The sequence below is a fragment of the Centroberyx affinis genome, unplaced genomic scaffold, assembly GCF_046629955.1.
Source record: "Centroberyx affinis isolate AG114_WGS23_722 - 3 ecotype Tasmania unplaced genomic scaffold, CSIRO-AGI_Caff_v1 ptg000401l_1, whole genome shotgun sequence".
NCBI classification, from domain to species: Eukaryota; Metazoa; Chordata; class Actinopteri; order Beryciformes; family Berycidae; genus Centroberyx; species Centroberyx affinis.
The window spans coordinates 132341-145412 of NW_027279069.1; the positions used below are offsets into that span (position 1 = coordinate 132341).

At 50.1% G+C, this 13072-nt stretch overlaps 1 protein-coding gene across 1 annotated transcript in view; it reads left to right on the forward strand.

Moving 5' to 3' along the window:
- LOC139641809 (adenylate cyclase type 9-like) overlaps window positions 1-13072 on the forward strand; it is a 40384-nt gene that overhangs the window by 19226 nt on the left and 8086 nt on the right. The window contains exon 2 of the mRNA XM_071516413.1: window positions 12020-12192. Within this exon, the coding sequence (XP_071372514.1) occupies window positions 12020-12192 (173 nt within the window). The remainder of the gene's footprint in view (window positions 1-12019; window positions 12193-13072) is intronic.

Here is a 13072-nt window from a genome sequence, read left to right on the forward strand (position 1 = left end):
GCACACACACACATACACACACACAGACAAACACACACACACACACACACACACACACACACACATACAGATAACAGACATCTTTCAAGACCCTGCAGTCGATGGGGATTTATCTTGCTGCTCTGTGGCTGTCAGGGCTTTGCCATCTGAAGCGATCCTCTGACCCAAGCTGTCAGGCATTGAGATGGGATCAATGAAAACTATGTCCACATTAACCTGTGAAAGGGACGGCTATGGACTCCCCTCTTTAAATTCCATATATTCAAAACCCCACTGACTTCCACTGGTGCCAGGCTGCAGGAATGACAACCCCGGGCAATGGTTAATATGACAAAAGGGTTGGACTGAAAGCCAAATGAAAAGGGGGGTCATCGGTATGATCCGATGAATGATGCCTCCTTGTATTTTCTGATTCTTAGCTGGCAGCACATTTATTTTGACTTAACTCACATAGACTGATGGAGAGAAACTGATGGAGAGGGCAGGCCGCAGCCGAACAGGGGAAACTCTTGTGACCTCGCTCAGCCATCAACTTCTGATTATTTCTTTCAGTTCTGGCAGTTTTCTGAGAGACCATTTTTACTCATTTTATTCCTTTTGAACAGTCGCTTGTCTGTTACGGCCATGGCCGTACCCCCAGAAGATTACCTAGTGTTTCCCCTTCCCTGTGTTCCCAGTGCTCCCCTGTCTGTCTCTCTCTCTCTCTTTCTATGTTTTGTTTGTGTGTGTATTGGCGTGGGCGTGGTCTCCCTTCCAGATTGTTGTTTCAACCTCAGTGGTAGATACGCTTTCAGGCCAATCTAGTTTGAACTCCTAGTGATTTTGTCTCTTCGTGTTTCGTGTCACTAACCAGCCTCTCTTGTGTCCCAGGATCATCACCCGCCTGCCTGTCTTCCTGCTTGTCTCCCTGCCTGCCTGCTAGCAACCTCCTAGCCTTCAAGCTACCCCTGCCTGCCACGCTTCCCCTCATCCCATGCTCACGCCAAGCCCCGCTCCTCCTTACCATCACTCACCCCTGCTGCCACTGGATTCCCATTCCCTGCCATCAGCCCCTCATCCAGATCCTCCTTTACAATAAAACCTTTTTCTTACCAACACCACTCTGTCCGTGTCCTGCGTTTGGGTCCCTCCTGTGTTCGTAACATTGTCGTTCTCTCATCCACTACCAATTTCAGTTCATCATCCCCTTCTGCCTCCCCTTCTGTCCTCTCTCTGTCTTTCATTTCTCTCTAGTCATTCGTTGGTCAGTCTAGCTTGCCATTCCCACTTTTCTGCATTATCTTTGAGTTGTTATGGTAGTGGGGAATAGTGCTGAATGGTCCAGTGATTCCTGCAAAGGTGGATTTGGGATGGTTCCCTTCTTACAGAATCCCTATGTCTGCTTTTACAGTAGATATAGGGTTTTATATGAATCGTGACTCAAATATATAAATAAAGTATGACTCACCTGCCTCAGTAACTCTTTGTATTTGATCTCAAAATGGACTGCGCTCTTTTTCTGACTCAAATGCTTCTGTGACTTGTAGAAATCCATGTGAACAGAAAACATTAACATCTATACCCACAGTTCAGAGGAGACACTGTTTCCTTTGATATCTCTCTGTTGTCTTACATACTGTTGTCTCTCCTTTCCAGTGACTGAATTTCAAGCCATTTCACCCATGCAAGTTCAAAGAATACTGTTTGTCGTGGGTGGTCAGTTTTACTTCTTCTGACCCAAGCTTCATGTAGAGATATTGATAGATAGATAGAGGGAAGAACAGGAGAGGAACAGAGAAAAGGATAAAAAGGTAACATTATTGACCCAATAAGTGCACGGCTGAAGGAGACAAAACGGAAGTCAATGTGTATCATGGTGGGTGGGAGTGAAGGATTTGATTAGCAAACTAATGGAATCAGTCTACACAGTGTGTGTGCTTTGTCAACATGTATGTGTGTGTGTGCATTTGTGTCTGTCTCTGGGTCCTTATTACACACACACACTCACACTTCGACATTCTCATTCTCAGAGGCAGTCGGAGTGAAAAGCTCCCCTCAGTTTCCCGCTGTCTGTTCTGCTCTCCTGTGCCATTCTGCATCACTGGTGCGGGGAATTAGTTCTTTGTTACTGCTGTTCACTGCCTTCATTTCCCAGCCTTGAATCCTCATGAACCTGGCTATCGACCTAGCCACAGCAAAGCGGTCCATCTACACCTCTACTGTGTGTGTGTTTGAATGGGTGTGTAGATGGCTTGGGGGGAGGGGGGGGGTTGTGTGTGAGTGTCTCTCATAATGGCAAATGTGTTTACAGTTGTCTCTTTGTGTGCATGTTAGTTTCTTATCATTTAATGTCTGTTACTTGATCTGTGTGTCTCTGTATTTGCCCCATCGCCCCCAGCGTGCGTGTGTGTGTGCCTGTTCCTCTGTGTACAGATGCGAATGAGACTATATGTGTGCCCTTGTGTCTTATGTGTAGGATGTGTGTGTGTGTGTGTTGGAAAGTGAAGCCCCAGGGTGGCTCAGGAGAGGCTAGGCGGTGGCAGGCCTGTCTGAAGTACTTAGGGCCGACAATGCTCAGAGGCCCGAGGCTGGGGCTTCACTGACAGTTGAATTATGTGGCTAAGCACAGGACCACAGGCGCTTTACCTGTGCTACTGACAAACACACACACACACACACACACACACACACACGCCTACCTGTTACTGTAGCTGCGGCCTGTCACCCAGTGTTTGCCGACTGGAAAAAGACACAGCAGAGGAGAAGGGAGGGGGGAATGCAGAGGAGGATGCAACAAGTTCACACACACACACACACACACACACACACACACACACACACACACACACACACACATACACATACTGTACGGGCTCAGTATTGTTGTGTCGATACACACACGCACACAGAGGTCCTGTCAAAGCCTGCTTTGTCTCAACGCAGTGAGCTGAATAGACATCCTTTTCAGTTATTGTCTTTTGCAATCAGTTCCAAGAGGGATCAGTGCCACTATCTGTGTTGTCTGCAGTGCTTCACAGCACAGCATAATGCTCGCAGAGTGCCGAGATGCTGTCCTTTTTCACCCTCTGTCCTTCTTATCCTCTGTAGCACGTGCTAAGCGGTCAATACGGCTTCAAGGTGCTTCCGACAGTACCTTGACAAGAAATACACTGAAATACTCAGGCACAGCTTCGTTTGACAGCTTATTCAGAGTGTGAGATGCAGACTCTCATGCATTTCAAAGTATTCAGAATATTGTGTATTCTTGGACTTTAAGGGCTAGTTAGAATGTTGATCCACAGTACGGGGCTCCGGCAAGAAGCAGACAGGAGGCAGGAGACAGTTCCACCCTTTATCTAGCTCTCCAGTATGGAATGGATACATACATGGCATGGATGTAAATAAGCTAAGTAAGTATGTATGGTTTTCCTGAAGGAAGAAATGAGAAATAATATACAGTATAAGTAACCTATTGCACATGCAATCTAACAATGATGCCAGCTAGGCTAACGACGTAAGCTAAACATCAGTTGGTTAGCTAAACATGCTAACGGTGCGCAATGATAAATTCTGAGGCAAACTTCCCAGCAATAGAAAAAGGAGAGACATCCTCATAAAAGTAACATTGATGTAACATTAATCCTTGAGTGATAACATAAATATCCCCTCCATATAATGCAAAAGAACAGACAACTTACGTTTCACTCACGCATACTTCGGAGGTAGAGAAACAATGAGAGAAAAACGGAGCACAGCACAACTCTCCCGTTGCTAGGTAACCAACACAGAAAGGGAGGGGGAGCACTAGCTCGTGCATTAACTAATTTAAGCTAGCAAACAGCTCAAAAGAATGGGAATTTAGTACAGCCGCCCCCAGATTAGCATAGCTAATATGTAACAACAATAAATTCCCTAAGTATTCTTGGCGGCGGCGGCGGCAGCATCGGTGGCGGCAGCATCGGCGTCATCGTCAGGAAGAGCTGGAAGTCGGATGAGCCGGGCGACAGGTCGGAGATACAGGCGGTCCTTCACCTTGATCTCAGCGGAACGGATGTGCCCATCAGCGCTGGGGATCAACTTCACCACACGCCCAACTGGCCAATGAGCGCGCGGCAACTGAGGGTCAATGACCATCACCACAGTGTCCTGGGTTAGGTCCTCTGTGACCCGCTGCCACTTACGACGAGTTTGAAGGTTAGGCAGGTAGTGGCGGATGTAGTGTGCCCAAAAGTGGTCGGCAATGGTCTGGGAGTGCCGCCAACGGCGCTTGGACAGTGGCTCAGGAGTGTAGACTGCCTGGGGAAGGGAGGCATCCCGCCGCCCCATGAGAAGTAGGTTGGGAGTTACAGGGTCCGGATCAGCAATGTCCGATGAGACATATCCTAGCGGCTTGCTGTTTAGGATACCCTCAACTTCCACGAGCACAGTGAGCAGGACTTCCTCTGGAACTGACTGGCTCCCAACTACAACTTGCAGGGCAGACTTGACGGATCTGATTTCGCGCTCCCATACCCCACCAAAGTGGGGAGCTGCTGGAGGGTTGAACTTAAAGGAGATCTGGTAACCGGCCAGACGGTCCTGCAAGTGAGGCTCCATAGCTGCAAAGGCCTCCTTCAACTCTCTCTTGGCGCCGCGGAAATTGGTCCCTTGGTCCGAAAGGATCTCAGAAGGCGTCCCCCGACGAGCTATAAAGCGCCTCAAGGCCAGCAGGAAGGCATCGGCATCGATGCTGTTGAGAAGGTCAAGATGCACACAACGGGTAGTCAGGCACTTAAAAATGACTCCCCAACGCTTCTCTGTACGGCGTCCGACCTTCACTACAAAAGGTCCAAAGCAATCAACGCCAGTAGAGAAGAATGGCGGCTGTTGGAGACGGAGACGAGCCGAGGGCAAGTCGGCCATGATGGGTACCAGCGGCTGCCCTCTCCACTTCTGACACTCTGCGCACATTCTCTGGTGCTGCCGCACTGATTGTCTTCCCCTCAACACCCAGTAATGGCGGCGCAACTCACCGAAAACTCTATCTGGTCCTGGATGAAGGAGGCGTTCATCAAAAGCTTTGATGAGAAGCTTGGTGACAGCATGATGAGGATCCAAGACCACAGGGTGCACGTCATCCGGACTGGAGCTCTCTAGGCGACGTAATCTGCCACCAACACGGATTAGACCAGAAGCTGTGTCGAAGTCTGGAGCGAGAGTACTGAGACGGCTCCGAGGGAGCACTGGTTTCCCTGATTTCAGGGCCTTATACTCATCCGGGAAGGAGTCTTCTTGACAAGCTCTCAGGAGAAGTGCTTCTGCACTTCGGTAATCTGGTGTGGGCAGACTTGTGTCCTGAGTAGCCGCCCCGTGAAGAGACCGGTAAGTAACTTCAACCAGATCCTTCCATGAAGTGAACTGGGTCACATCAGGTAAGTGTGGGTCGGGGTGTGGAGCAGTTAGGCCACAGAAAATGGCCTTCCTCAGCTCCGACAGGCCCTCTTGGTCCTCGGTGACCAAAGCTGCTGGCCATAGCTCTCGTGGACCGCGAAGGTAGGTGGGGCCTTGACTCCACCGACTGGGGCTTGTGAGCTCTTCAAGGGTCTTTCCTCGTGTGGTGTCATCGGCAGGGTTGTTGGCCGAGTCCACATAACGCCACGAGTGTAGATCGGTCAACTCCTGAATTTCAGCCACCCTGGTGCCCACGAAGACTTTGTACCTACACGACTCGGATTGCAGCCAAGTCAGGACTGTCGTGGAGTCGGTCCACAGGGTCGTCTTCTCAATGGTCAGGGTCAGCTCACGTTCCAGGAGTTTAGCCAACTGCGCTCCGGTCAGGGCAGCGCAGAGCTCCAGGCGTGGCATCGATAACTGCCGCTTGGGGGCCACTCTGGAGCGGGCCATGACGAATGAGGTGGAAACCTGGTCCTTCTGCTCGATTCGGAGGTAAGCTACTGAACCGTATGCCAGCTCCGATGCATCACAGAAGACGTGGAGCTCAAACTTGGCAGCTTCAGCACCCACATCAGAAGAGACATAGCACCGGGGTAAGGAGATCTTCCTCAGATCTGGCAGCTCGTGCTCCCAGGCTCTCCATGCTTCAAGCAGATCGCTGGGTAGGTTGGGGTCATCCCAACTCCGTTGCTTGGTCCAAAGTTTCTGGACCAAGACCTTGGCCCTCGTCGTGAAGGGGATGATAAACCCTAAAGGGTCATACTGAGAGGCCAAGACTTTGTAAATATGCCTCATCGTAGGGGGCTGCTGTTCTATAGGGCGGTGCCTGTAGCCTAAGGTATCCGTAGGACAGTGCCACATCAGTCCAAGAGCAGGCTCTTGCGGATCAGTATGGTCCTGCTGCAACCACAACTCGATGCTCTCTGAGCGGGCTGCTGAGGGTAAGTGCTGGACCACTGAAGATTTGTTACTGGCCCACTGCCTTATCTCGAAGCCTCCTGAGGCAAGGAGAGGTCGCATGTTGTCTATCAGCTGCCTGGCCAACTGTTCTGTAGGGAGGCTCTGCAGACAGTTGTCCACGTAAAAGCTCTGCTCGATGGACTGCATCACGTCCTCGTTTCCAGGCAGGTTATTGCACACGTGCCTTTGCAAAGCAAACGTTGCACAGCACGGGCTGGACGTTGTGCCAAATGGCAACACTTGCCACTCATAGACCTCTGGCTGATCCTCCCTTCGCATGTTCCTCCAAATGAACCGCAACAAGGGCCTGTCTTCTGGTAGCAGTCGAACTTGGTGAAACATCGCGCGGATGTCACCACTGATTGCCACTGGGTGTTGGCGGAACCGGAGAAGGACTCCCAGCAATGAAGGACCAAGGGAGGGACCAGGAAGGAGTTGCTGGTTGAGTGAGAGGCCTTCATAAACAAAGGAGCAGTTAAAGACCAGCCGGTCTTTGCCATTGTGACTGACGAGGTGGTGTGGTATAAACCACGATTCCTGAGACTTGTTCAGGTCTTCAGGGAGAAGCTTGACTACAGATCCAGCATCCAGCAGTTTCTGGATCTCTGCCTCATATGTCTTTGCCTTCTCTGGATCTTTGTTCAGGCGCTTTTCGGTTCCCCTGAGATTCGGTAAGACAGTCTCTTTATTTGCCCTCAAAGGTGGTGCATCTCTCATCCGGAGAAGGGGGGTGGCATAGCGCATGACTCCTTTGATGTTTACCCGCTCCGTCTTTGCCTCCAAGACATCCACAGCTGCCTGATCCTGTCGCGACCGAGTCGCCAACTTCTCACTGCGATATGGTAGCACGTCCAGCTGCCACAAACGCTCAACGTGCTGGTATATGCAGTCCTGTGACGATGCGACTGCTGTAAGGAAACACTGCTGCACTGGTACCTGGTGGTTCAGGAGTCCATCTGGTCCCTGGAGCACCCAGCCGAGCTGTGTGTGTACAGCTGCTGGTCCACCAGCTGGCCCCAAGCGGATGGGTTCCTTGGCGGTGATCAGACTCGTGTAGTCCGACCCGATGAGCAGGAGAGGGTAAGCTTTGTCAAAGGAAGGGAGTGGGATGCCACGGAGGTGGTGGTAACGTTTCTGGAGCGCTGCTGTAGGATAGGACTGGTCCGTAAGTGCAAGACAAGGGGCTGTGAAGGCTCCCGTGATGTTGTACTTCACATCCGGTCTGGATTGGGGAGAGACTTCAAAGTCTACAGAAGCTCCCCTCAGATGTGCAACATCATGCCTTATCGTTCGAAGGGCCAAAGACTCCTCCCTTCCCTTAAGAGCCAGGTGCTGAGTCGCTGCTTGGAGGATGACACTTCTCTCAGCGCCATCATCTAGAATGGCGTACGTCTTCAAGGACTTACTGCCATTCCTTAGCACGACTGGGACAACCTTCAGGTAGACACGTCCTGTGGATCTGGAGTGGGTCAAGTAAATGCGATCTGATGACGAGGAAACAAGCAAGATGCTAGGGCCTTGTTCGGCGATGCAGTGGAGAACCCTTAAGTGTACTCCCTCACATTCTGTACAGGGTTTCTTCAGTGTGCACTCCGCACACTTATGACTGGTGCGTCCGCACCGCCAACATCTCTTGCCGTCCTTTATCCACTTGACAATCTGTTCTGGGAGACACTTGGTAATCTCTTTACACTGAGACAGGTAGTGTTCTTCACTGCGGCAATAGAGACAGATTCGCTTTGAGTTCTTAGCTACACTCTGGGCTTTAGCGGGATCACGGGTGCGACGCTGCACTTCCTGAGTCTGGTCACTGCCGTGGTAAACAGCAATGGGCAGCCTCTTCTGTCTCGAAACCGATTGCCGGTCTGTGCGGGCGGTCTGTGCCGGTGACTTCTCTGTCTGATAGCGCTGGGCCATTTTAGACGACAGGCGCTGGGCCTCGGCTTTGCCTTTCAACCAGTCAGCAAGATCACACAGGTTATACGGATTGAGACTGTTTGTACAAAGCCGACCTCTCACTTGAAGGTGCTCCACAAAACTGTCACGGTAATATTTCGGAAGTTTACCGAGCAGTCTATCCGCATGGCCTGTGCATGTAAGTTCCATCCCCTGAGGTCCTTCAAGTGACATCAACATGCCGACCAGCAGATCCACATTGAGTGCGAAGCTCTGGAAGGCCTTTGCATCTCCAGATTTGACATCAGGCATGTTGAGAATGGTGGCAATCTCACTCTGCGCCAACTGATGAGGTTGGCCGTACTGGCGCTGCAGAGCTTCCATAGCTGCAGTATAGGGTTCAGCATAATGGCGGCATGCCTGAGCTATCAGCCTTGATTCATCCAGTATTAGGTGGTCCATCAACACTCTGAACTTGTAATGTTCTGTAAGCTCTGTGTGCGGATTCAGGAGGTTATCCAGGGCCATCTTTAGGTCTGTGAACTCCCTCTCGCTGTCGGTGGTGAGCTTAGGAAGTGCCGGGACCGGGACTGGCTGAAGAGGTTGTCGAGCAGGCAATGACTGGTATGCATGTTGTTCCAAGACTGACGGTTGATAGGTATGCTGGACAGTAACAGCTGGCGGAGGTAGGAAAAGACTCTGAGCTGACGTTACTGAGGGAGGCAGATACTGCATGTGAGGTGCTGGGGTCACTTGCTGAGGCTGGAAGTATTGTGACACAGGGGTTACCAGTGGAGGCTGGCACAGGTGGGGTAGTGTGTTCACAGGCTGGTAGGTGGGCTGTGCCACCTGTGCTGGCAAGAGCTGGTAGGCTGGCTGCATGGCGCCCCCTGGTGTTAGCTGGTAAACTGGCTGGGTGGCGTTGACAAGCTGGTAAGGCAACTGAATAGCAGCAGCAGCAGCCGGGGCTTGGTGCTGGTAAGTAGCCGGCGCAGTAGTGCATGTGAGCTGGGACACCGGTGGCACCGGTGTCACAGGTGCGGGATGAGGAGTTATCACAGGCAGCTTAGCGGATGTGACAGTGTGAGGTAGTGATGACGTCACTGTACAAGTAGGCTGCCGGTGCATGGGCCCAAGGGGGGTTAACGATGGAGTCTGCTGCCCACGTGTGGTGTAGACTGGAGCTGTCTGGCTGACTGCATGAGGTAATGTGACATAGGGGGTCACCGAGGGTGCCATAGGGTAGGACGGAGTGGGGCCTGTTAACACTGCTACTGGGGATGACGTACATCCTGCATGTGAGCGTGTGGCTGGCAAGGCTGCCAGTGTACTCTTAGGCCTGACCACAAGTTGGGAGTAAGCTAAGCTGTTGCCTACCTCATCCTCATACTCCATGTGCCAAGGGGATATCGTAGCACCAATATGTACTGAACTACACTCAGAGTCATTATCCCCTTCCTCATCACCATGGCTGAGGTGACTGTGAGGTGACGCTGGTGGGGTATAGCGTGGGTGGAGCCTCCAATCCTCATCCAGTTGTCTAGCGAGACTGTGAACGTCACTATTGCCACTACACCTGCCGTAGCCCACTTTGTGTCCTCCATACTGCCTGGGAGATAGGCCATGCACAGATAAAAGCTGCTCTCCAGTCGAGGTGGGCTCGGCCTGCCTACTGAATGACAGCTGTCTGGCTGTATGGTCCATCATGATGTCTCCCTGCGCTCTTAATGGGGCGCCGAGGGGTCCAGCTACTGACAGTAAAGTCTGAGGAAGTGTTACCTGGTAGGGCTGCAGGGGTGACAGCATCTGGCATAACCTGGCATTCAGCTGACCTGAATAGGGGCTGGCTGGGGCTCCATGGGACTGTCTCTGCTGCTCCATGTCACCGTAGTGGGTGTAACATCCGGCTCGAAGGACCAATATTCAGAATATTGTGTATTCTTGGACTTTAAGGGCTAGTTAGAATGTTGATCCACAGTACGGGGCTCCGGCAAGAAGCAGACAGGAGGCAGGAGACAGTTCCACCCTTTATCTAGCTCTCCAGTATGGAATGGATACATACATGGCATGGATGTAAATAAGCTAAGTAAGTATGTATGGTTTTCCTGAAGGAAGAAATGAGAAATAATATACAGTATAAGTAACCTATTGCACATGCAATCTAACAATGATGCCAGCTAGGCTAACGACGTAAGCTAAACATCAGTTGGTTAGCTAAACATGCTAACGGTGCGCAATGATAAATTCTGAGGCAAACTTCCCAGCAATAGAAAAAGGAGAGACATCCTCATAAAAGTAACATTGATGTAACATTAATCCTTGAGTGATAACATAAATATCCCCTCCATATAATGCAAAAGAACAGACAACTTACGTTTCACTCACGCATACTTCGGAGGTAGAGAAACAATGAGAGAAAAACGGAGCACAGCACAACTCTCCCGTTGCTAGGTAACCAACACAGAAAGGGAGGGGGAGCACTAGCTCGTGCATTAACTAATTTAAGCTAGCAAACAGCTCAAAAGAATGGGAATTTAGTACACAAAGCGTCCTTCTGCATGGTCGACTAACAGGTGAAATACTTCGCATGCATTAACAAGATCAGCAATAATTAAAAGAGAATATTTTACATTGCTACATATTTTCATTGACAATTTGTGTTGGACTAGTTCAGATGGATGAATTTTGGATAAAATATCCTCTATCTCTCTCTCTCTCTCTCTCTCTCTCTCTCTCTCTCTCTCTCTCTCTCTCTCTCTGTCTCTCTCTCTCTCACACACACACACACAAAGAGAACTGACAGGACTGATGGAAATGATAACATGTTGATAGAAGAGGGAGGACGCAGGTGTTCCGATGTTTGGCCCTGGCCTGCCCTCTCTGAAAGTGTAGCTGGCTCATGGTTAGAGGCACACATGCATAAAACCTACACACACACAGATACACACACACACACAGATACACACACACACACACACACTATTGTCATTTTTCATCAGACTACGAACAAATAAAAGGCACTTGTATGATACTTAATTGAAACAGAGTTTATCAGGCCTGTGAAGGAGCGGTGTTTCTCATTACAGAGAAAAGGTATTAGGGACGCTGTATGGGAGGAGCTCAGCACTGCAGCCAGGCAGACCTTTGTCATTCCCTTAGGTCACAGGGGAGGAGTAGAGAAATGGGTATGGAGAGGAGAGGAGAAAAGAAATGACAGTGGATAAAATGGATCTGTGGACCTTGAAAGCAGGGAATACATTTCCTTTCTTGGTGTCGCTCTCTCAGTATTTTCACCTTTTCTGTCTGACTACTCTTTGATTTTGGATAAGAGAACAAAATGCCACATAAATGCTTAACAAAGTATGTAATAAAAAGTCAAGACACACTATGGGTTATGTATGTGTATGTACGTATATGGCCACATGATGACTCAAGAGGTACTTACTGAGGGCTAAGCATTACCTTGCCTTTTTCAACTGGGACAAATTGATATTCAGCACTTCTCCCTTTTTTGGATTCTGGGTGCCTGCTAGACCCTGTAAAGACTTTTGGACTGCTTATATATTTCGCTCAGGGAGCTCATCCTACAGGGTCCTGAGCTTCAGCTGAATTCTAAAACAACTCCATAACCACCGATAGCTTTATCCACACTGGGGTGAATGAACTCAAGCCTCTTCTAGCTGTAACTTGATCTGCCACTGACATGCTTCTTTGTCCCTTTCTGTCTCTTTTTGTATGTGCGTTTCTCCAGGCCTGAAGACCTACCTGATCTCGGGGAGGAAGGTGGAGCCGCACTCTCACTGCAGTTGCTCCCAGTTGGGGTTGTCTGGGCCAGAGCTTGGGGAGCCTCGGTGCCCCACGCCCAGAGCGCACACGCCCGATGGAGCCCCCTCAGCCTTCACCTTGCCCCCGGACAGAGCCCAGGTGAGCTCATCTCCGACAAAATGGAATTAAACACCAGCTGGCCGCACACGTTGAAGAGATAACACAAAGGAAACATTATCATTCAAAGCCATTTGGCTGTAATGGCTTTCATCACCCTGTTCACCAATTTGAATTTTTCCATTTGTTCAGTTAACTACATCATTTAATAACCTCGGTAGACCTGCGAGGTTAGAGCAGTCTTTGTTTTCCCACCTCAGTTTATCTCAGTTTATGTGTGTGTGTGTTTGTGCACACATGCGTGTGCTCTCATCTGCATATCTGTTTTCCATTTGTGTAGCATCTCCGTTCTTGTTAAATCCTTATTAATAAGAAACTGACGGTAAAACAGTGAGATCATTTTAATCAGGTAATTAAAAGTGCTACCCTCCCCAGCCAGCCATCTGCGTAACAACTGACCCTTAGTGCTCATCAACACAGAAGATGGTCATCCATCATGTCCTTCTTAGTTCTACCCTCATTGGCTTCCACAGTATCCCACTGGGTCACACAGGACTCCCCGAAAACCCTGCACCACATTACTCCCAATAATTACCTCAACCTTAGCCATACATTACATCCAACCACACTGTCTTATATTCACTCCAATTAACCCCCTTTCTCCTTCCTACATACACATTAGTATCTCTGCCAAGGCAGGTGGAGGCAGGGGTGTTGAGGGCAAAAAGGAGTATGAAGGATGGAGAGGAGAGAAACGAATAGAGGAGATGGGAATGATGGGAGGCAGGCGAGTGGAGGGGGTCCGAGGCCCGTTAATGAGGTACCTCACGCCAGGAGACGGGAAGCCCTTCACAAGCTCTCTGCCTACAACTAATGACTCCTATTTGCAGCTTTTCATCTTCTGCCTGGCTCGCACGCACGC